The 25,780-nt window shown below is 40.0% G+C and overlaps 1 protein-coding gene across 3 annotated transcripts in view; it reads left to right on the top strand.

Annotated features, from left to right (window-relative positions):
• The window catches only part of NR5A2 (nuclear receptor subfamily 5, group A, member 2), a 178,244-nt gene that overhangs the window by 85,169 nt on the left and 67,295 nt on the right, over positions 1–25,780 (top strand). For all 3 annotated transcript variants that reach the window (XM_011990596.1, XM_011990595.1, XM_011990597.1), the window contains one exon: positions 16,468–16,587. In XM_011990596.1, coding sequence (XP_011845986.1) covers positions 16,468–16,587 — 120 coding nt within the window. The remainder of the gene's footprint in view (positions 1–16,467; positions 16,588–25,780) is intronic.

Genomic DNA, 25,780 nt, shown 5'->3' with positions numbered 1-25,780 from the left:
TTTTTTTTTTTTTTTTTTTTGAGACGAAGTCTCGCACTCTCATCCAGGCTGGAGTGCAGTGGCGCCATCTCGACTCACTGCAAGCTCCGCCTCCCGAGTTCACGCCATTCTCCTGCCCCAACCTCCTAAGTAGCTGGGACTACAGGTGCCGGCTACCACACCCGGCTAATTTTTTGTATTTTTAGTAGAGACGGGGTTTCACCATGTTAGCCAGGATGGTCTCGATCTCCTGACCTTGTGATCTGACTGCCTCAGCCTCCCAAAGTGCTGGAATTACAGGCGTGAGCCACCGCGCCCGGCCAGCAAGTAATATTTTTTTTTAAATTTGGTGGCAGTGAAAAGTACTAATGGGACATAAAGAAATAATAGGAAAAGTACTAGTAGATGGGCCTGGAAATGCTTTGGTTCTCTAACTTGTGTGTAATGACCAACATCACTAAGACAAGGACATGTGACAGACTAATTTTGAAAATTTATTCTCATGTTGCTGCATTTTTGTTATTCTGATTATCAATCTGCGCCCATACCACAATGCTGCTTTATTTTGTTTGTTTGTTTGTTTTTGAGGTGGAGTCTCACTCTGTCGCCCACGCTGGAGTGCAGTGGCACGATCTCAGCTCACGGCTACCTCTGCCTCTGGGGTTCAAGTGATTCTCCTGCCTCAGCCTTCTCAGTAGCTAGGACTACAGGTGTGCGGTACCATGCCTGACTAATTTTTGTATTTTTAATAGAGATGGGGTTTCACCATGTTGGCCAGGCTGGCCTTGAACTCCTGACCTCAGGTGATCTACCTATGTCAGCCTCCCAAAGTGCTGAGATTGCAGGCATGAGCCACCATGCCTGGCCTGTGCTGCCTTCCTGACACTCAAACACAGCAGGGTATGAGTTGTATGATCAGCTATGGAAAACAGACTGTGGTATGTATGTATGACTGATATGTGGTAACAACCCTTCTCTAGGCCTGTATCGAGCTACACAAGCCAGGAACTGTTGGTCAGTTCAATTAAAAAATTAAGTGATTTAATGAGTTAGCTGAATTACTTTCTTGTTTGACATGAATCAACCAGCCTGCTCCAGCAAAACGGTCAACCAACTCACTCACTCTGTAGAAGCAGCATGTCATTGAACAACCAAACGTAAGTTCATTGTGCACAGCATAATGATGTTTCATAAATGATGGACTACATATATGATGGTGGTCCCAACATATTAGAATAATGTATTTTTACTGGCCGTTTTCTAGTTACACAAATACTTACCATTGTAAGTATTGTACTGTAGCACAGTAACATGCTGTACAGGTTTGTAGCCTAGGAGCGATAGACTATTCCATATAGCCTAGGTACATAGTAGGCGCTACCATCTAGGTTTGTGTACGTTCACTCTCTGCTGTTCACACAAGGATGAAATCACCTAATGATGCATTTCTCAGAACATGTCCCCGTCATTAAGCGAAGCATGACCTACATGCATGAGTAAGCATGTGTGTGAGAAGCCATGAGAATACCTCTAGAGATACAATTCTTCTTTCTCTGAAAAATGCTTTCCCTCAAAGAACAGTGCATGCTCATGGAAAATGTAAACAATTTCTTTCTATAAATATCAAACCCATTTTCTGTGTGATTCATATTTCAAATAAAACACACACGAGATCAACCACTTAAATTGGATATTATTTCTTTTTTAAATAAACATTTGTCAGAATATTATTTCTTCTTTTTTTCCTTTTATTGCCACTCCTCCTCTCCAGAATATTATTCCTATTGTGTGAAATCCAAAGGCAATGGGAAGGGATACAGTTCTCTTTCTCCCTTCTTACAAGGGAGAAAAAAGAACTCCGTTCGTCACTCACCTCTGTTAGAAATGCATTCCTTTAATACAAAGAGTATTTCTCTCATTTTTTGATGAGAATAATTGGGAAAAAGAAATTCAATACTTTGTCTTTCACTTCTCAGCCACCTTTGGGGTACTTATATTTTGTATATCAGGATGGCTGTGCTATGCATAATTTCTTACAGATCTTGATGTGCTATCTTTCATCATTATATTCATATATAAACCCAATAGTTGTAGAGATTACTAACAGTGAGTAAAGGAAAGCCTATCTAGAAATATGGAAGACATAAAGGGATTGTCTTGGGACTGACCTACAGAGTCCTTGCCTCATGGGGACAGATTCAACAGGGCAATGCTGATGTAGGAAAGGAGTGTGTAGGGGGTGTGTATGTTGGGTGGGAATGGGAGAGGCAGTACAGTATCATAGCCTGCATATTCTTCTCCTTTAATCTAGAATAGGAAGAATATGAAAGTAGAGGTAATAGGAAATATGCCATAAGACACACCCTCTTCAGACAGTGCAAAAGAGCTAGGTGTGGTTTTGCTAAAAATTTAACTAATGTGATTCTGATTTCAAAATCATTACCTTGCAGCTTGTGTAGAATGTTTTCCCCTGTTTAACCGGCCAGGACAGGGAAACCAAAATATTGGTCAAAACTTGTGCCTTACAATATCGTGAATGGTGTTTCCATGATATCAGTGTCCGTCCGTTCGAGGTTTAAGCTATCTAGTGGGGACAGGTGCCTATACTCCACCCTGCCGAGCTGTAAGCAATTATAAGAGGGCCACTGACAACTTCACCTCTGAGTCTTCTCAGAATAAATGTTAGGCCTCAGTTCATCTCCGATCCAGAATCACTTTCTCTGTCTTTCCCCCAAATCGGAAGGAGCATCTATGTAGATTTTATGTCCAGATAATTCTAAGGTTCTATCATTTGGTATCTATGGTTTTGTATTTTGTAAACTTCCAAAGGACTTCATTTCCCAAATCACAAATTTCTTTACATTTGAAATAGAGAAATCAAATTACCATAATGTATTTTCTTGCAGGAAAGAAACTGGGAAATATTATATTTTTAAAAAATAACATACAGAAAAAAAATAAGAAGATTGTTCTTACTCTTCTATGAAAGAGGCATAGTGAAAGAGCACTGGGCTTGGATTCAGAACACCTGGATTCCCATCCTGTTTCTGACACTTAAGTAGCCTTCTATGAACCACAGCCCACCTAGCCTGAGTTTCCTCTTCTATAAAATGTAGTTTAACAAAATGTAGCTATCAGATACTTTCAGCATTGATTCAGCAAATATTACTTAAGCACATGCTGTGAGCCTAGTACCAGGGTGTGATTCAGCATGTAACAGGAGGGGGGTGTCCCCAGTCCAGGTAATGAAAGGGGAGACCATTCACAGTGTCAAAGACAGAAAATTAGAGAGGACCTATTACTGTTAGCATGCTATGTTTAGGGCACTGGCATAAATATTTCCCATTCTACACTATTAAGAAATTTTTAACAAAGCAAAAATTGTGTTGTTTTAACCTAAACTTAAGCTTTCTGTAGTTTAGGGCCAAACTTCAACTGTTGGAGCTCCATCTTTAATTGCTACCATTTTCTATGAATCCATTTCTGGGAATCTCTGAAGGCATAGACTGACTGTACACTTAGCACGGTGACATTAAGGGGAAATTTAAATTGTGTGAAGGGACAAGTCCTCTTCTTGTCCCTGGGGAACTGAGCAGAGGAATTCTCCCAGGAGCCTTTGTACCCAGAGAATTCCCATCACTGAACGGTCCTTAGGGACCTCTCCTTTACCTCTGCCCTAATTTCGGTTGTACTTTTGGTGAGTAATATTTAGGCCACTCAAATTCTTTTCTCCTTTCTTTGGCCAACTGCCTGATGGAAGCAGCCAGCCAAAAAGGACCCAAGGACATTTTAGCCTCTATAAGCTTTCTTTTTTTTTTTTTTTTTCCTCCCGGCTTTGTAAAGCAATCTATAAAGGAAGAATTTGCATTAAATGATCTCAAGGGAGCCACAGAGCATGCCCTCTGGAATATCCCTCACCTTCTCCCTTTCTTCTTAACCCTACTATGCCAAAGACCTTAATTGTGCATCTATTTTACAAGCTGGAGGGCAACCAAAATCTTCCTTAATTTATGCCATAATCACTGATATCCAGATGATGGGTCTGCTGCACACCTGGAATTCTTTCATTTTATTTTATTTTACTTTATTTTTTGAGATGGAATCTTGCTCTGTCACCCAGGCTGGAGTGCATTGGCACTATCTCGGCTATCTGCAACCTCCGCCTCCAAGGTTCAAGCAATTCTCCTGCCCCAGCCTCCCGAATAGCTGGGACTACAGGCACCCGCCACCACACCCAGCTAATGTTTGTATTTTTAGTAGAGATGGAGTTTCACTGTGTTAGCCAGGATGATCTTGATCTCCTGACCTCGTGATCCACTCACCTCGGCCTCCCAAAGTGCTGGGATTACAGGCGTGAGCCACCGTGCCTGGCCACACATGGAATTCTTTTTTGGCTGGTGGCATTGTTGCCTTTAAGGCGGTGTCTAGAAAATGAGAATTCCAAACGGAACCTCATTATGCTATTAGAAAAATGACCATCATATTCACAACTGCTTTCTTGACATTCCAAGCAACCCAAAAAAATATATCAAGCTGAGAAGGATTCTGTTGTCATTACTTGAATATTATCTGCCAGGTTAGACATGTGAGAACATTGCTTTAATTATACATAAGAGATTTCTAAACTGGAGAACAGGAAACAGGTAGTGGTCATAAATGAAAACAATACCCAGAAAGAGAAGGCACTGGAAAATATTTCTTATTAATCTACTTTAAAATATTTCTTTTCTAGTTCATGAAACTTTTGCATCACCTGAAATATTTTCCTTCGTACTTCATTTAGCACCTTCCATATTTTGCCTTTATTTATTTATTTGGATTTCAGTTTAAGTATTTTTAACAGGATGTCTGCTATGTGGTGTTTTTAATAGGGTGTCTGTGAAGTTTTAGTTCTTTGCCCAAAGTTACTTGGTTAGTGAGAATACCAAGATGGGTATCCAGGTCTCTGAGCTCCAAAGCTATGCATTTCCTTATAGTGTTTAACAGCCCTGGCATCTGCTATAATGGAGCCTAAAATATATGCATTCTCTCCATTTCTGTATTGTCTTGGTTTATCTTTGTCATAAAGCAGACCGTTAGAAAGTTAAGCTCTAGGACCAAATTATCTTGGCTCTTCTTAACATTGCCATCAGCATACACTGAGGGCATTCAAAGGAACACTCTCTATGAGGCTGAATATAGTATCTACTGTGGGGATATTGTTAGAGCCCCATTTACATAATCTGGAATTCTCTCTCTTGGAAAAACCCACAGATTTTGCTCAGGAGTCCAGTAGTAAGAGAGGCTGTTTTGCAAATAACTGCTTTGATTGTTATCTCATGTACAAATATAAATCATGTCAGTAATGGTGTTCTGGCTACAAGGAACCAAATTGTGACTCATTTCCAACGACTGAAACAACCCTTACAGAGCTTATTTTGGGGCTCATCCTGATCCTTGGCTTTGACTTATTTTCCTGCCTTTATTTCCCTTTATCCTCATGTCTTCATTTATCCCATTCATCTTGTATGCGAGTTTATTTCATCTCACATGTAAACTGCTTCCAAATCTTTTCTTAAGGATGTGACATTATCCATATCTATATATGTATACATACAGATATTTACTGTTGAATTATTGGTTCCACAGACTGTAATACTTTGTATGCTTCCTGATGCACTAAGTATTTTGCAGGGCTATGTCTTGTTGGTCCAATTCATTTATAAGTTCCTTGAGGATAACAACTAGGTGTTACATTCATTCAAGTCTTGAGAGTCCCCAGCACTAATATATGTTGTTTGATTTATTGTTGATTGGGGAATATCCACAATCTGAGAAGGTAAGTGATTCCTAGGTTAAGCATGCCCTTGTACAAATCATCCTTTTTCATAACAGTGTGAAAAAAGCAGGGGCTAGGTTGGCTATGAAGTTTGTCAGTACACGAATTCCTATATTCTTTACTTTGCAACTTCATGAGTCACCCTACCACACTAGCTGAATCATCATGTTGAGCACAACTCTTAAGGGAAGTATGAGAAAGCTAACCTAGGAATGGCAGAGACCTCCTTTTCCTCCTCTATCTTAAGTTGGGTACATGCTTTGACTTTGAAGCAACGGAATGTGATTGATTCCATAAGCCACATTAGTGCTCACCTTAATCAGATCATATAAATTATATGTGGCTATATATGGAAACTTAAGAAACAGAAAAGTCTACCAGGACTGCGGTGACAAAATTCCTGAGTCCCCAGAAATGATGAACTTATCATTAGTTTGTAATTAATTGATATTTCAACAAGAAGCTTTTTGAAACGTGGTTAAGAGGAAGAATAAAAGCTGGCCAAACTTTGTCCTTTGGTTTGACAAATTTTGAGAAAGTAACTGTAATTCTAAGCAAAAGAATCAGACTAAATTACATTATATGTCCTGGTGATTATATGTTTCTTCACAGTGCTGTTTAACATTTACATACAATACTGTAAACCTCAAAGCTGTCTCTCACTTATGTAATTACCTCACAGTTATATAAATGAAAAAACTGACATTTAATAAGTGACACTAGCATATCTTTATATAATGTAATGTTACATTTAACATCCCTGGGGACTAGGTATACCATGTATACCATGCGGATGGATGTTCTGGATAAATGAAACCTAACTTTGGAAACATTGCACTTTGAAATAATTTTAAAATTTTTTGATAAAGATTCTGTAATACAAATCGCACCATTCCATGACTTCTTAAACAGAGGATTTGATAAGCCTGTTCCTGATGACTTGTCATGGTTGCGAATGCTCACTGTGGGACCCTGGGTTACAGAGTGGTTCCTTTAGGGGTTCCTGAAGTCTAGGCCTCTGACTTCCTGTACTGAGTGACTCTGGATTGAGCTATTCAAGAAGTAGAGAACTAGCCTGTTTTGTTTCCTGTCTTCCCCTTCTGCTGACAGTTATCATGTTCATTTCCCAACTGCTGCTCTACTCGTTCACTTTACACGTAAACATGTGAACATTGGGCAGGACCAAGGAGGCCCTGCTTCCCTGGAGATTAAGGATGTCAGCTGAATGACAACCACTAACCACCACCCCTACCTCTGCTTTACTTCCAGTTTTACTTCCCTTTACTCCCATTCCCAATTTATGAAGTTCCAAAAATCTAGCCCCCAAGACAATGAAAGCTTATTGTGTACAATTTAATTTTCAGTCTATATGCACTCAAGTTTTGAGCGCATAGTTTTGGACCCCTTACTCAAAGAAGTTTGCAAGTTTTGAACCTCTTACTCTAAGAATTTTGCACAACCCAAATTGATTAGTGCAAGTTAACATATTACAAAAGGTTACATGAATGTAGGAATGATAGTATGGGATGGAGTTGATCAGGGAAGACTTCCTGAAGGAGGCAGCTTTTAGAATGGTTTCTCAATGCATTGATGGATATTTTAGGTAAGGTATAATGCTATATTGTCTTGTTGCTAGGACGATGAACTCTTCAAATATTGGCTCTGCTGCTTATTTGCTGTGTTACATTTGGCAAGTTACTTAACCTTTCTCCCTCAGTTTCCTCATTGGTAAAATGAGGATTATAATAAGTTCTGCTTCATCAAGTTGTTTTGAGGATTAAATGAGTTCATGCATGTAAAGCTCACCTTCCTTCCTTCCTTCCTTCCTTCCTTCCTTCCTTCCTTCCTTCCTTCTTTTCTTCCTTTCTTTCTTTCTTCCTTTCTTTCTTTCTTTCTGTTTTTTGAGTTGGAGTCTCGCTCTGTCACCTAGGCTGGAGTACAATGGAGTGGTCTCGGCTCACTGCCACCTCTGCCTTCCAGGTCCAAGCCATTCTCCTGCCTCAGCCTCCTGAGTAGCTGGGATTACAGGCGCATGCTGCCATGCCCAGCTAATTTTTTGTATTTTTGGTAGAGAGGGGTTTCACCATGTTGGCCAGGCTGGTCTCAAACCCCTGACCTCAGGTGATCCACCCGCTTTGGACTCCCAAAATGCTGGGATTACAGGTGTGAACCACTGTGCCCAGCCTGTAAAGCTTTTAGGACAGTGCCTGAGAGTACGATGTAAGGGTTTCCAATAGTGGTAGTAGAAGTAACAAGTTATAAGCAAGATACCTACAGCAAACAGACAATGCTTACCAAAGAACTAGAATGTAATAATAGCTGAAGTTGACATGGGAAAGGACATTTAAAGAAAAACTTCTCCATCTTTTTCATTATATGGCTCACATTTTAAAAAATGATGTTTACATGTCACAGCGGTATCAAAAAAGCGGGTTGCTTGCAGTCAGAGGCAACTGCCCCCAGTTTCTGGCTGCCCACAGGCCAACCTAGGCTGGAGGAGAAGTAGGCACATGGATAATCTATTCCCAGCATACACTGATTAGGGAGATCTTGTTTGGTGAAGATTTTCAAAGAGAAGTCTAGGGAATTTGGAATAGGTGATTGTCCAAAGGAACAGTGTGACCAAAAGAGATAGTTGCAGTAGCTGTAATATAATAAAACAGACCAAGAGGGAGAAGTATGGAGACAGTGTAGGTCCAGATTCTGTGGGACTATTGGGTGTGACATAGATGGGAGATGAAATGAATGAAAACTGGGGTTTGGTGGGAATAGAAAAGAGGCAGATAGGAAGTTAAACCCCTTGGCCTCTTGCTTTCCTCCTGAGTCCAGATCTGGCAAAAGGAGGTTAGGGGGAGGTCCTTTGTTGCTCCATTGGAGAAACATGGAAAGGGGCCAGAATAGCTCAGTTATTCGAGGAAGTGTTGATAGATAGGACTTTGTATTATGGAACAGCAGCAGCACAATTAGAAAGCACATTGGAATCACCCCCAGTTATCTCTGGGCAGGGAAGAACTTCTGGTTATAAATCTATTGAGTATTGCAACAATTGACTAGAGTGTTTTACTGGCTCTTGTTCTCTTGTACAGTAGTGTTTTTAGTGCTTGTTTAATCATTGTTAATGTGAAATCATTTTTTCTTGGACTTTGTAGCAGTTTATTATAGAGGTTGCAGATAATCATCAGTGTTTTTCGTGAAAACAGTAAAGGATTAATGCAGTTGTGTGTCTGTCCTGCCCAGAGCAGGTTCTCATTAAGATAAGTCGATTTTGATTTGTTTGGGTTTTAATTTTTCTCTCCCGTCTTCAGAACAAACTTCTATAAATGTCATCATTGTTACAAAAAGAGATGGAAATTCATCTTTAGGGATTTTTTTTTGTTTTTGTTTTTGTTGGAAAGAAAAAAAGAAGGAATAATAGCTGGACTTAATTTGTAATGATTCTGAAGCATCTTCAAAATCATCTTCTTTCCTTTCCTGTTTTTTTGAGACAGAGTCTCACTCTGTCGCCCAGGCTGGAGTGCAGTGCTGCGATCTCGGCTCGCTGCAACCTCCGCCTTCCGGATTCAAGCGATTTTCCTGTCTCAGCCTCCCAAGTAGCTGGAATTGCAGGCACGTGCCACCATGTCCGGCTAATTTTTGTATTTTTAGTAGAGATGGAATTTCACCATGTTGGCCAAGCTGGTCTTGAATTCCTGCCCTCAAGTCGTCTGCCCGCCTTGGCCTTCCAAAATGCTGGGATTACAGGCGTGAGCCCCCGTGCCTGGCCTTTTTTTCTTTTTAGTGACAGAGTTTTGCTCTGCTGCCCAGGCCGAGTGCAGTGGCATGGTCATGGCTTACTGCCATCTTTACCTACTGGGCTCAAGTGATCCTCCAGCCTCAGCCTCCTGAGTAGCTTTAACCATATGGATGTGCCACTATGCCTGGCTAACTTTTTATTTTATTTTTTTGTAGAGATGGGATCTTACTATGTTGCCCAGGTTGGTCTTAAATTCCTGGATGCAAGTGATCCTCCTACCTCAGCCTCCCAAAGTGTTGGGATTACAGGCATGTGGGCCACCTCACCTAGCCTCATTTTTTTTTCCTACATTATACTTTGTGCCAAGAGCATTCTAACAGGAAACACTGAGAAAGAAAGAAAAAGAAGTGATCTACAAGTTAAAACCTGCTTCAGCACATTCTTCTCTGACCCCCAGGAAGCCTCCCCAAGAAATGGAATGGTGTAAACTACTCCTGTTTTTCTTGTGCATATGGCATTATAATAATGGATTCACACTTCTGTCTCCTCTCATTGGAGTGTGAGTTTCTTGAAGGCAAGGATTGTATTTCAATAATCTGTTTTCCCTCACCTTTCTAACACAAGACCTGACACATCAAAATTAACGATCAGGAATAAGAAATTAGTTCATGTCTACTTAAAACCACCAGTTCATGGCCAGGTGCGGTGGCTCATGCCTGTAATCCCAGCACTTTGGAAGGCCGAGGCCGGTGGATCACAAGGTCAGGAGATGAAGACCATCCTGGCTAATGCGGTGAAACCCCGTCTCTACTAAAAATACAAAAAATTAGCCAGACGTGGTGGCGGGCGCCTGTAGTCCCAGCTACTCGGGAGGCTGAGGCAGGAGGATGGCATGAACCCGGGAGGCGGAGCTTGCAGTGAGCAGAGATAGCGCCACAGTACTCCAGCCTGGGCGACAGAGTGAGACTGTCTCAAAAACAAACAAACAAACAAACAAAACTACCAGTCCATAGTGTAGAATGTTTTCTTTAAAAATCTCTTTTTTAAAGTTTAATCACTGGCCAGGCTCCGTGGCTCATACCCATAGTCCCAGCACTTTGGGACACCAATGCAAGAGGATACCTTGAGTCCAGGAGTTCGAAACCAGGCTGCACAACATAGTGAGACCTCATCTCTACAAAAAAGAAAAACAATTGGCCAGGCATGGTGGTGAGTTCTGGTGGTCCTAGCTACTCAAGAGGCTGAGATGGGAGAATCACTTGAGCCCAAGAGGTCAAGAATCCATGACATCAATTTTAAAAAGCCTTTGCAATAAGGAAAGTAAAATAACAGCTCACTTGCTAGACTATTAAAAGGCAAATGGGAGGAGGCCACAAAAAGGGTTTGATAGGCTAAATGTGGGCTTGACAAAGATCTACACATTTTTCTTCTCATTGTTGGCCAGATTCACTCTTTTTCTTTCCTTTTTTTTTTTTTTTTTTGAGACAGAATCTTGTTCTGTTGTTCTGTGGCCCAGGCTAGAGTGCAGTGGTGCCATCTTGGCTCATTGCAGCCTCTGCCTCCTGGGTTCCAGTGATTCTCCTGCCTCAGCCTCCTAAATAGCTGGGATTACAGGCGCTCGCCACCATGCCTGTCTAATTTTTTGTATTTTTAGTAGAGATGGGGTTTCACTATGTTGGCCAGGCTGGTCTCGAACTCCTGACCTTGTGATCCGCCTGATTCGGTCTCCCACAGTGCTGGGATTACAGGTATGAGCCACCGCGCCTGGCCATGGACTGATTCACTCTTCTTATGAAAAAGCACAAGTTTCTAATGATTAACTTTCTGGGTTGTGGGAAGTTGTGCTTCATAACAATATGGGACTTGTATTCCTTTACACTCTCATCTATAATATCAATATAAATACTTTCTCTGATGAGTAAGTAGGTTTCTGAGATAAGTCCTTGCTTTTATTATAGCTGATAACGCAAGATTATATGAGGTAGTATTGCTAACCACTAGTGAGAGGTTTTGCTATATAATGTGGAACTTACACTTCATTGGTCTTCCCAGAACCCCCTAGATGCCACTCTAAATTGTTTATTGACAGCATTAATACCTAGAGAATTTGCTTAAAAGAAGTAGATTATTTTTCTCCCCTTCCTTCTTCTACCCACACCCCCATAACTGTTTTTCTTAAAAAATAAAAAATCTTCAAAATTGCCAACATTGCTCAATTGTTGAGAACAAGGGAACAAGTCAGCCATCATATTTACCCTATTTTTTTATTCATAGAGCTGCATAAAAACTATGTTATCCAAAGCACCATGAAGCTGCACACTCACCAATTTCAAGATAATATAAAATATCACATAATCAATTATGGAAAATAATGAAATGGAATGTTGGCATAGAAAACCTCCTCGGAGAGTATTAAAACAAGGAATCAATTGCTCGGGTGGGGGGGTTGGGTGTTAAAATTACAATCAGTCAAGTCTTTACCAATGGCCAGCTGTGGGTGCAGACCTGCAGGGCACGTGTGAGAGGGGTCAGATACAAGTTGCTGAGGTAGTCACTGCCCTGTAAAGATTGTCATTAATTCTACAATGAAAGAGTTGTTTGCTTATGCTGTGGGCTAGGTGCACAAGGTACACAGAAAACTGCAGAAGTAAAAGTAATTCAGTCATTTGTTCCTTCATTTAGCAAGCATTTATTAAGTGGCTTTTTTCTCTGCCAGACACCAAGGAAGGCACTTGGGAGCTGTAGCTTCAGAATCTGTCCCTGCCCTCAAGGAAGGCAGAGAAATAAGCAACCAATCATAATACTTTGTGAAAGAGGGGAGGTTATAGGAGATGCCCTGTTAGACACAAAGGAAGACAGGATAATGTGAACAGCGCAGAATATAAAACAAAAATGAAGTACTAATTACAGGTAACAGGCTCAATTTCACCTATTCCTGCAATTTTTAGAGAAGCAGAGGAACAGGGGATATGCAGATTTTGAAGTGTGTCCTCAGCATCCTAAAAGAAAAGAAAGCTAGGAAAAATCAGACTGTTTTTTGTTTGTTTTGAGACAGAGTCTTGTTCTGTCACCCAGGCTGAAGTGCAGTGGCGCGATCTCAGCTCACTGCAACCTTTGCCTCCTGGGTTCAAGCAATTCTCCCGTCTCAGCCTCCCGAGTAGCTGGGGTTACAGGCGCCTGCCACTAGACCTGGCTAATTTTTTAAGAGATGGGGTTTCACCATGTTAGCCAGACTGGTCTCGAACTCCTGGTCTCAAGGAATCCGCCCACCTAGGCCTCCCAAAGTGCTGGGACTACAGGCATGAGCCATGGCACCCGGCCTCAGATTGTTGTCTTACAATTTTAGTATGCCTTAATTGTGGCAAGGTCTTGTCACCATAACTATTTCTGTCAAGCTATATATGAAGGACAGGAACCATCAAATGCAAATGAAGAGGAAGACCCCTTGATGAGATGGCTCTAGAAGACATACTTCTGTGTGTGAGTGTGTCTGTGTTTGTGTCTGTGTTTGCGTGTGTGTCAGGGTCTTGCTCTGTCATCCAGCCTGGAATGCAGTGGCGCAGTCATGCCTTACTTCAGCCTCAACCTCCTGGGCTCAAGCAGTCCTCCCACCTCAGCTCCAGAGTAGCAGGTGTGTGCCACCACACTTGGCTAATTTTTACATTTTTTGTAACCTCCCTATGTTGCCCAGGCTGATCTTGAACTCCTGCACTCAAGTGATCCTCCCACCTCGGCCTCACAAAGTATTAGGATTATGGGTATGAGCCACCACACTTGGCTGACATACTTCTCTTAATTTTCACTCACCTTTTCTCCTTTTGTTCATGGCCAGCAGCAGATAGTCTCAGTTCTTCCATTTTTCCACCTGCAAAATGGGAATAATACATTTTCTTGTTGTATAAATAGGTTCTTTCTTTTTTTTTTTTTTAAGAGGCGGAGTCTCGCTCTGTCACCCAGGCTGGAGAGCAGTGGCCGGATCTCAACTCACTGCAAGCTCCGCCTCCCGGGTTTACGCCATTCTTCTGCCTCAGCCTCCCGAGTAGCTGGGACTACAGGCGCCCACCACCTCGCCTGGCTAGTTTTTTAAATATTTTTTTAGTAGAGACGGGGTTTCACCGGGTTAGCCAGGATAGTCTCGATCGCCTGACCTCGTGATCCGCCCGTCTCGGCCTCCCAAAGTGCTGGGATTACAGGCTTGAGCCACCGCGCCCGGCCATAAATAGGTTCTTAAGCTGGAATCCTTTTTAGGTGTCCATAAATAGACTTTGGGGATTCTATAGTCCCCCACCCACTTGGAAATTCGATGCAACATTAACATGTATGGTAATTGTTTCTAGAAAGCCAATTTCAAAGTAAAGTATTTTGGGCTTTCCTGAAATAAGTGCTAAATAAATAACTAATACTTCACATCACAGAAGAACAACATAACAAAACCAAATTACCATCATAGACTAATAAATCTGAAATAAGATGCTGATAGTGTATGAGAATACAATAAAACCCAGAGAGAGCAAAGTGCACCTGGCTTTGAAATCACTCCTTAGCACCTGAGGGGATCACTTCCTGGAATCTGCTCTGCATGCAATGACATGCAAATTGCTAGGACGTTAGGCCACAGTTCCTTGGGTCAGCTGTTGGCAGAGAACATTTGGGCAGATCTGCATAAGCTGCTGCCCACCGCCTGGATTGTAATACCACATGACATTCTGGAGACTTTCCTTTAAAGAAAAATATGAACTCTCACTGTCAACTAAACCACTAAATACTGTTTGGGTGAACATTCTCCCGCACCAGAGTCATTTTCAAAAAGGCAGTGACTGCATTTGTCTTGTCCACCCTTACCTGCTAGGGCCTGGCACTTATAACCATCAAAGAACTGGCTCTCAACAATAGCTATTTACTTAATGAATGTAACTGTTTTGGTCAGAATGTACTTACTGGTTTGAAACATTTCTGATGGAGATGTGCTCAGGGATGCCTTTTCCTGATCACAGAGCTTGATTATACTTCGATTTCTGTAAGTAATTTCTTTTTCTCTTCTAAACAGCACTTACATGGTCCTCCAGTTGGGAGCCTTCTGTTAGCTGTTATTTCTGTGTTTGTGTATTGCTTTACACTTCACAAAGGGCTTTCCCATCCATTATCTCGTTGCATCTTCACAAGACCTGCCCCACATATTTTTAGCTGAGAAAATGTAAGGCTAGAGAATTAAGCAGCTTGGACAAGCTCTCATAGCTAGAAAGTGTGGAATTGTGCCTCCAATCCTTGTTTTTGCTCTTCGTTTGGTGCTTTCTTGAGCTCACTGTGTCCTGAAATTGTGGAAATAAAGTTAGCCAGAAACTCTTATCACTACTAATATATCGGTGACAGCTGTTCAGAGTCTTATGGAATGGCCACATAAAAATGAATTTGATAAAGTAAATTAAATGTATTTGTTTTATAAAATTCTAGAGCCTCTTGATATAATTTGGAGACAGCCTAGATTGTGAGAGAGAGAAAGAGAATTCTTATTTTGAGATGGAGTCTTGCTCTGTCACCCAGGCTGGAGTGCAGTGGCGTGATCTCTGCTCACTGCAATCTCTGCCTGCCAGATTCAAGTGATTCTCCTGCCTCAGGCTCCCAGGTAGCTGGGATTACAGGTGTGCACAACGACGCCCAGCTAATTTTGTATTTTTAGTAGAGCCAGGGTTTCACCATATTGGCCAGGCTGGTCTCAAACTCCTGACCTCAGTCATCTGCCGGCCTCAGCCTCCCAAAGTGCTAGGATTACAGGCATGAGCCATTGTGCCTGGCCAACAAGTCTTTAGACATACCCCTGCACCTCTCTGACACCCCTGTTTTCTCATCTGAAAAAATGGGTACCAGTTCTCCTAACTTCAAAGGCATGTTTTGCAAGTCAAATCTAAAATACACAAAAACTCTTAAAAATATTAAACAACATATAAATGTCAGTTGCTTTTTAAATAATGTATAGTGTGTATCTAAACATGGCCATCACATTTGGGTACACCAAGGTTTTTGTCTGGTAAACATCACAAAACAAAAAGTAAACTGATACAGATAGCTATAGAAATGGAGAAATATGCTGTCCATATTTAAATATGAGGACTGGACATGAGACAGATGTGCATTTGTCATTGAAGAATGCAGTTCCCTGGAGGGGAAGGTGAAACACGTGTAAGATCCCTGTTATAATGTAGCACTTTTCACTGTAACCCTCATAGCAACCTTGTCAGGAAGATAGTTACTGTTCTTGGGCCCCTTATTCAGATCAGAAAACTGAAGTTTAGAGAGTTGGTGGGAAAATTGTCCAAATTATAAAAGAAGCTCCAGTTAGCACCGACATCATGCTTGGTGAGTGTTCTCTTCAGTCCAGCACAATTGGACTTTCAGTTAACACTGGTTACAAAATTGGCAGTGTGTCTTTGTCTCCAAAAGTCAAATGGGTTGTAATGCTAGTTTTCTTTTATATGAATTCTTTTGGCTTGGCAGTTTGCTAATATCTATATACTATTTCAGCTTCACTTTAATGTACTGTATTCATTTTTAGATACATAAGCATAGGCAATCTGGGGTCATTCTGATGGGGCCTACTCAGGACAACCTGAGGCACCTGGACCTAACTCTAATAATTCTATTAATGTTAGGTAGACCAATTTAATGGAGTGCATTTTCCTAGCAGTTCATTGATTATAAATACTTAGCTTAAGTACCTACGTGTGTCCTAAAAAAAAAATTTGTCCAAACGAAAATCATGACTTTTAGAAACAGTGATATGAATTGTGAGCACCTGTGCTTCAGTGACCATGGGAGGAGACTTTCTTATTTATAGGTAGTCCTCTTATGTTGAAAACTACACAAAAACCAAAAAATAGTGAATAACAGTGTCATATTTTGTGTTTTTTTGTTTGTTTGTCTTTTTCTATTTCTTTTGCAGGTTGATGACCAAATGAAGCTGCTTCAGAACTGCTGGAGTGAGCTCTTAATCCTCGACCACATTTACCGACAAGTAGTACATGGAAAGGAAGGATCCATCTTCCTGGTTACTGGGCAACAAGTAAGTGTAGAGACCGGAAAAAAAAAAAGCGTCTTTTTATTAAGCATGTTCAGAATGGCCGGAATTTAACTAGGTCAGAAGCACTCTTGTGCTTTGAAAGGGAGAGATTGGCTGCCAATAATTTAGAAAAGATGACTTGGTGCACTCTGTTCCTGCTCCGATGATTATAGTTAAACTTGTAAAAGCAAACATAATCATGAGCATCCTGCTGCTTCCAGTCTGCTGGGACTGAAAGTCCTGCTTATAAGGGTCCGAAGAACTGGTAAATCAAACGTAATGATTAGTACCTAGGTTTTTTTTTTTCCTCGAGCTTCTGCTTTAACCTACGACACTTGTTTGTCGGCTATTTTAAAACCTTATAACTTGTGGAGTCCTAACTATTTTGGAACAATACTGGTGAACAAGATGGATTTGGATGTCACGAATAATTGAAATAGTTGGTATAAAGGCAAATGAGAGGGAGAAGAATTTCAGTTTTCAGGATCCAGTCATTCAAATGAAAGATAGAAAGAAAAAAATTACTATTAGGTCCTACACCTTTCTGAACAGATATTTGTTTGATCAACAAATATTTATTGAACTTCCAACTCTGTGCTGGTTACTTTTCCGGGGCTTTGGTATATATTAGTGAACAAAATAAAAAGGTTCCTGCCCTCACGGAACTTAATGTTGTAGCAGGAAGGCGCTGACATTAAACAATAATCCTAAGAAACAAGCCTGTAATATGTTAAAAGTCAAAGTGCTAATAAACAAAAGGAAAAAACCAAAAAAGAAAGAACCAATGAAAGGAAAATCAACACTCATCCATAGACGCGTGTTGCAGTGTGACCATATGTTGCACTGTGAAATAGCAATGGTTGGTTTGGCTTTATTGAAAATGTAACATTTGAGCAAAGTCTTAAAGGAGGAGAGACAGCTTTGTGAATGTCTTCAGAGAGAGTCTACTTAATGAACCTACATGCAACTTTACAGGAATATAGGCAAGTCTCTCCAGTTTCTTACCGTCCATTCTACAGCTGATGTGCTATTTAAATAAATGTGTGGAACACAGTGATTCCTTCAGTCCTTTGGATCATACCTATTCAGGGCACCACTGCTTTGTTCAGCAATGGTGACTTCAGTACTCAGGCACCATGATCTTTTACGTCCAGCCATAAATGTTTATGTGCTGTGAAACCACAGCAGTGCTATTTGGAAATGAAGGGCTGTCTCCACATCATTTGCTGTATTATTAATAAATCAAAATTTCCCAATCAAATTAAAAGCAAACACTATTTCAGAGTTTTTGCAAATTGGGTCAATTCAAGCATCTCCATCACTATCTGGTCCTTATTAAATGCACCTCTCAGGAGAAAAGCTTTGTAGAGGAGAAAATACAGTCTCAATGGGTTTGACTTTCTGTGCTTTCAAATTTTTGTTTGGCATTTTCATTCTGGGACCCAAGTCTTTGAAGGAAATGTACCCATTTTCAGAGTCTAGTCATTGGGTGTGCCTCCCACCTTCACCCAGTTAGGAGCTGCATTGGAAGTACAAGACTGGGCTCACAAATTAATTTGATTTCGTTTCCTTCTGAGTTTCAGAAATGAAATGGGTTGTGCCATTCTTTTTCTCAAAGCACTTCCATTCCTGCTCTTTAGAAATACTTCTTATTTCACATTTCATTTTGCCTTAAGTGCTGCCCGTGGGTGAGGGTAATTACTATTTAAAAAGTAGAGAAAAGTGCATTTCTTGCTGTCTGATTTTCAAAACCAAGAACAATCAAGGAATGGATGGTATTATAGTTTTTCGGATCAATTACTGGTGCTTTGTGTTTTGTCATCAGAACTGAATGAGGAACTCGGTGGTGGAGAAATAGTCATTTCCTTATATGTTTCCTGCAGCCTGGATTCTTCCAGCTCCCCTCCCCACCCTTTAAAGTGTGCCACAAATTTGTCTGAACCCCTCCCTTCACTTTTTTCATCCAGTCCAATGACTACCCTAGTAATGATTAATTGTAATCAGACATTCTCATTTATGGCAATTATGGTAGACGTCTCTATTTTATTTTGTGGACCATCTAGACAAAATGTTTTGAATTTATCTCTGTGCTTCTTGCATTTCATAGGATGGAAGCAAAAGTGCTACAAAGGAAGACTTCAAAAGCTTATAACCTCTCTATCAGAATTAGGTAGATATCTTAAAGCAGGGTCATATACATGTACTTCTTTTATATCCTCACAGTACCTAGCACAAAGCTGAATATGTTAGGCACACAATAAATATTACCTGATTGAACTAAATGAGAACTATTGTATCTCTCCCCTGGTTGCTTGATTAAAACAAATCAAGTATAATTTTTTTGAGAATTATAAATACTTCTCTGAGTGTAAAGATGGGAAAATTAGATTTTTGCTACAACAACAATACATTACTTAGTGTACACCAATTTTAAGAAGGTAGTTAAAACAATGATGAATGGAAGGAAAGGAATATATTAAGTGTAAGAGTAAATAAAGCAACATGCTAGAAGAAAAGATGATTTATAAAAAAGAAAAGAGGCCAGGCACAGTGGCTCACGCCTGTGATCCCAGTGCTTTGGGAGGCTGAGGCGGGGGGGTCATTTGAGGTCAGGAGTTCGAGACCAGCCTGGCCAGCATGGTGAAATCCACTAAAAATACAAAAAAATTAGCCAGGCATGGTGGCATGCGGCTGTGGTCCCAGCTACTTGAGAGGCTGAGGCAGGAGACTCGCTTGAACCTGGGAGGCAGAGGCTGCAGTGAACCAAGATTGTGCCACTGCACTCCAGCCTTGGGGACAGAGCGAGACTCCATCTCAAAAAAAAATAAAAAATATAAAAGAAAAGAGGTGGGAAGCTAGGAGATATATACACACACACACACACACACATATATATCTACATATATACATACATACATGCACATATATATGATATGAAAGTAGTTGAAGGAAGCAAAAAAAAAAAAAAAAAGAAAGAACTGCTTCCTTTTATGTTTATAATCCAGTAACAACTGAGCTGTGGTGAGAGTGTATTTTCTTTGCTGGTGCAGACTATATGCTCTCTGGTGTGTGTGTGTAAAATTCACACATACAGTGTAATCTGGAATTGGAATAACCTGTTTTCGTGTCTCCATTCCAAAACTTCCTGGCTACGTCGTCTTTAGCAAGTCGCTTTACCTTTTGAGATTCAGTGTCCTCGCCTGTCCAGTGGCAACTATGATGGTATCTACCAGAGAGAATTGCAGTAGGAATTACAGGAAGTATTCTGTGAAATGCTGACATAAAAATTAGAAGTCATCAAAACTAGGCCAGTGCAAGGGTGACATTTATGGAGTCAACAACCCCATGAAGAAAGGACTATTATCCCACTTTGGCAGATGAGGAACCAAGGCAAAGAGAGATGAAGTGGTTGATTCAAGGTCAAGACGCATCTAGTAAGTGGTAGAACAGATGGTCAGATCGAGGCCGACTGGTACCAGAGTTTGTGTTCTTTACCAACATGCCATACTGTTTATCTGGATAACTCAGAGATGCTGCAGAGCTTGCCTTCACGCCGGCATTTAATTTGGTCATGTGTAATTCCAGTGCATGAAAGACTCTACGGAAATTCCAAGCAAAACAAATTCATTTCCTTTTTTGTTGAGACTAAATGCATACACTTTTTGTGGTTTAGTTAGTTAGTAGTTTGTTTTTGGGGGGAGTTTTCTATATGGCATTGTAAGCACATTGTTACAGTAAATTTAAGTTATTCGCAAGCAATTTTAATGTGATTGTTGCTTAGTGTTTTAAAATTATTTTAATATTAAGAAAAAACTAAAACTAAGAAAAAATCACTCATAATGCCACCTCTTGAATCAGCTTTTTCTTGAATTCTCTTCCAATCTTTGGGGGAAAACATATATCTTAAAAGAGGATTTTTCTCATTTTTCTAAGTAAAATAACTTGCCTGCCCCAGAGACATATTGACGTGCTATCATGGATTTGTGTGGAATGTGAACTTTCAAACGCTGCTACAAGTATGTTTCCATGAAGCACTGTATTAAGGCCATGTTGTTGATATCACGGGAAAAAAAGTAAATGGTATTACCTCAATACAGCATACAAAATTCCCGTAAAGGCAGCTTGGTACTCACCTGTAGGAGATAAATACATTTTTTAATTTAGTTAAAACAAATGCTTCTGATGACCTGATAAATGAAGGGAAATCAAAGATGTAAGGGGAAAAACATTAGACACAGCTCTGCAGCCAATAGTGATAAGAGGCATAATTCATCCACCTAATTAATGACTGTAATGACTGCCCTTTGCATAGTGCTTTTCACTGTGTACTTTCACAGGTAAGCCCCATTACACAGGGTCAGAGAAAGTGCGGGGAAATTTCAGAGGAGGAAGTGCAAAGAGAATAAGATGGGTGTTCAAAGCTGTCCAGATGATTCAGCTTCTATAAGGAAGTGCCTTACCCCTAAAGTGAGGATATTTGATTGTACTCTCCTTTCCAAGTTGAGGAAGACACCATTGCTTAAAATCCTTCTAGGTCAGAGGAACAGTGACAAGCAATTACTGGATGAAACTTTAAACTCGCCACCGTTTTCAGCTTCAGCCAGAAGAAATACAATTCACTCATTATAGGTTTCCAGGTTTACTTACAGTATTTTCTCAACCGCCCTATTGAGAAAATGATTACTTCTGGAACAAATGAAAATGTTTATACTGACTATTTTGAGATTGGCAAATAGGAATATTAAATGTGCCTTAGTCCACAATATCAGGAATGAAGTCCCAACACAAAGGGAACACCAGACAGTGATTTTGTATCCCCTTGAAAGCATGTATGTCATGTCTACACATTGCTTTATAGTGACCTTTTGGACAAACAGAGGAATGCAAGACCCCAGGTGCTCCATAGCCCAATCTTCTGGCTTTTTCTTACTAAATACAGCTCCCTGTAAATAATGTGGTGAATTTGTCATAGCAGAGGAAAAAGAATAAGACTAGCCTGGATTTTAAAAAATGAGTGACTATCCAGGAAACTGCTCCTTGGAGCTTCAAAAGAGAAGAAAAATAAATAAAATAGCACAGCCTTTCTCTTAAGCCCAGTGGCTCACAAGTTTGCTCAATAAATGTTTGCAGAATTGAATCTGTTCATAGTTCATTGAGAACTAGAGAAACTAAAATAGCCCGACTGCAAAAAGCAGCCCAGGACACCAGTACATTGTATATTGAAATGAGAATTCAGTGTTTCACTTAACCCTATAAGTTAGCTATTATGTTTTAATTGTGTCTTTGAATCAGGCATCTACATAAATGTATATTAAATAACCTTATTAAGCAAAAAGGAAATTATAATTATCAATAATATTAAGCACTTTAAATATTCTATATAGTCACAACTTATAGTTATGAAAAGAATTCTTTCCTATCCAGCATTTTAAAAACTATACACGCACATATGCACACATATATCTATGTATGTATAAAATAATAATGAACTTTGAAGTAGGGTCAGGTTTTAGTATTTGCATATTGTTGCTAATTAACAGCCACTGTAACATCATCCTAAGGGAAAGGTCTACTGGCAACTTATTATCTTCTATCATTGTGTATCATATTAAAATGACAGGCATCTTATACAAGTCATCAAAATTTCAGTGATTAGAATTAAAAGCAATTTAGCTAAAACTGTTTCTATTTTCATGATGAGTGAAATTTATCCAAAGGGGACATCAGTTTAGAGTATTTCTTCAATACCTCCCTTGAATTTAATGACACAAAGGTTACATGTAAGAGAGCAATAAATTAATTTTACTAAGCACATAAAAGATAAGACCAGCTGCTCCTGAAATGAGCACAAACTCTGCATTCAACAATGAAAATATAGTTATGTTTGTAATAAAATGTAAGGAAGTTGCAGATCTCTATGTTGTTTCAAGAATAAATCACCCATCCTTCTTAAGAGCTGTGCAATTTGATAAATTATCCTTGAAAGAAATGTTGTCTAAGCCCCCATTTAATAAGCATGTTTGAGCTTTCAGATTAGCATGTAAATAAATGTATAGCTATAAAGTTATTGGTAAACCAATTGATTTTTTGAGGTCCACCTCACTAACGGTCTCTCACTAAATATATAACCCTATGAAACAAATTAGATTCCTTTCCGTTATAGTGTACTACATTTTCAAGTATGAAATTCTAGTATTTGAACTTATTATTATACACCTGTTAGAACGACATACATCAATATTTAATTAACTCCATCTTAATAATGGAAAATTAATACCAACATAATTGTGTTTCATTTTAGTATGGTCTTCCTGGTTCAGGCCTTAACTAGTGATTTTTTTTTCTTTTCTTTTTTTCCTTTTTTTTTCTTTTGAGAGAGGTCTAGCTCTTGTCCCCTCAACTGGAGTGCAGTGGCAGAATCTTGCCTCACTGCAACCTCCGCCTCCTGGGTTCAAACGATTCTCCTGCCTCAACCTCCCAAGTAGCTGGGATTACAGGCACCTGCCACCACGCCTGGATAATTTTTGTATTTTTAGTAGAGACGGGGTTTGTCCATGTTGGCCAGACTGGTCTCGAACTCCTGACTTCAGGTGATCCACCCGCCTCAGCCTCCCAAAGTGCTGGGATTACAGGCATGGGCCACCACACCTCGCCTTTTTTTCTTTTTCTTTTCTTTTTTTTTTTTTGAGACAGAGTCTCACTCTGTCGCCCAGGCTGGAGTGCAGTGGTGCATTCTCAGCTCACTGCAACCTCTGCCTCCCGAGTTCAAGCGTTTTTCCTGCCTCAGCCTCCTGAGTAGCTGGGATTACAGATGTGTACCACCATGCCCAGCTAATTTCTGTACTTTTAGTACAGACAGGATTTCACCATGTTGGCCAGGCTGGTCTTGAAGTCTCGACCTCAGGTGATCCACCCACCGCGGCCTCCCGAAGCACTGGGATTACAGGAGTGAGCCACCGCGCCCAGATCTTAACTAGTGATATTTACTACAATATACTTTGTATATTTTAAGCTACAGCTGCAATTTATTCCATTGATTCCAAGCTTAAATTGATAGTCTTGTCCCATCTATGATTATTTCTTGATAATCACAGAAGTGAGAAGTACCTTATTATCATCACCTAACTTAGTTAAGTGATTTATTTAAAGATGAGGACACCAAGGGATGGAGATTTATACGTACTTGCCCAATGCTCTTCGTATGTAAGAGGCAGCATTGACTTAGGTCTCATACCTAGTCTCAGGCTTTTGCCACCACTGCTGTACCATCAGGCCTTGCTGCTCTCATTCACTCATCTATCCCATTCGTCCCAGTAAAATTTGTATTATTATTATCTGAAGTAGTTGACTATGTGCAGTTTTTAAAGAATTTATAGCATAGGCACCTTTGTAAAGTAAGGACTTCCCTTGAAGTAGAAAGTTCCCCTGTAAGAGAACTGGCAAAATGATAGTTGAGACGTCACTTTGTGTGCTCTGCAAATAATCCCAACGTGCTCCGCAGAGTTCAACAGCTTGTCCTGCCTCCTTCCAGTTCAGGGTTCAGGTTGCCCTGGTACTGACCCTTCTTTCACACACTCTGAAACAGAAACCACAGGAGTTCTTACAACACTTGATGTTTAAATTTAGTGCGTAGATGCCAGCACCTGGCTAAAGCAGGTAGACAGTGCTGTACATGATGCAAGAGCTTTCCTCTAACACACATTAACTGTGGCTTTTTCATGCATAGTTGACTCTATATAAACTGATTGACACCTTTGGGGGTCATCTTTCCACTGACTCATAATTTTTCTCACTCTTGAAAAAGGTTTCTGTACATGCAGTATTCTCTAGTTAAAGCTGAAAATTCAACTCATCATATTTACACAATAAAAAAAATCCATTCTGCCTTGTTTTTAATTGCAAATTCTACTCAGGGGACTAGTTCTCCTGCTTAGGAGGCAGCCCTGTGCCTTCTCCTAGAGAAGCAAGTGCAGTCAATTATGGTAATGAAATGTCAATAAATATAAAAATTTAATACAGTCTGCTCTGGGTGAGTGGCAGATGAGGACTTGCCTCCCAGACAAATTTGCTGCTGCTGCAAATATTAAATGCACCTAAAAGAGTATCTGGTTGCCTGAGAGCTCTCCAGTAAAAAAAGGATGGGAGCGTCAGGTACCAACTGGGCTTTCCCATTACGCTGTAATCGCAGCAGCAAAGTCAGCGCTGTCACTGACAGTCTTCCCAACATCTTAACTTATTATAATTTGAACTTCTTATGTCCCCATGAATAATCTAAGATTGGAGGCTAGCAGCACTTCTTTTTTTTTTTTTTTTGAGATAGATTCTTGCTTCTTCACCCAGGCTAGAGTGCAATGGCACGACCTCGGCTCACTACAACCTCCACCTCCCAGGTTCAAGTAATTCTCCTGCCTCAGCCTCCCCAGTAGCTGGGATTACAGGCACATGCCACCACACCCAGCTAATTTTTGTATTTTTAGTAGAGATGGGGTTTCACCACGTTGGCTAGGCTGGCCTCGAACTCCTGGCCTCAAGTGATCCGCCCACCTCAGCCTCCGAAAGTGCTTCATATGTAAGAGCCACCATGCTCAGCCCCTACTTTTTTTTTTTAAATGAAAAGGGAAATAAGCCTTTTCTTTTTTTGCTACCAGACAATGGTATTATTCTCCTAAATAAAATTATTGCTGTGTTTAGAGAGAAACACATTAATCTGATGTAATCTAATGTAATCATCTGAGAATAGCAGTTTTATGTCATGCTTTTTAGGAAACAGAAAACTAAAGAATAATTTATTTGTATTTATTTAAAATTTTTAAATGAACACTTCTGCTGTTCTATAAAGAATAATTTAAATGTAATTCTTTCATCATCCACAAACATGCAATCTTGAATGATGATTACTTTAAAATGTAGTCTCATAATACAAGTAGAAACGTATCTGCCTTTATTTTCCTCATGCACTAGTTAATATTGTATATACATAGAACACTCTTCTGGATTCACTTTTCATGGACAGTATGTCTTTCTTTCACCTTATTCATGAGAGTTAAATTTTTTTATCTTATGTGGTGATGTAATTTTGTAATATAAAAAAGACATATATACTTGAAAAATTTAGGTAGCCAAAACCTGTTTCCTACAAAGTGTATCAAAAGTGATTATATTTATCAGACATACTAATTCTGATGCATTTTAGAAT

The sequence above is a fragment of the Mandrillus leucophaeus genome, unplaced genomic scaffold (assembly GCF_000951045.1).
Source record: "Mandrillus leucophaeus isolate KB7577 unplaced genomic scaffold, Mleu.le_1.0 Scaffold38, whole genome shotgun sequence".
Taxonomy (NCBI): domain Eukaryota; kingdom Metazoa; phylum Chordata; class Mammalia; order Primates; family Cercopithecidae; genus Mandrillus; species Mandrillus leucophaeus.
The sequence above is the reverse complement of the archived record's forward strand: the minus strand, read 5'-3'. Positions and strand labels throughout refer to the sequence as shown.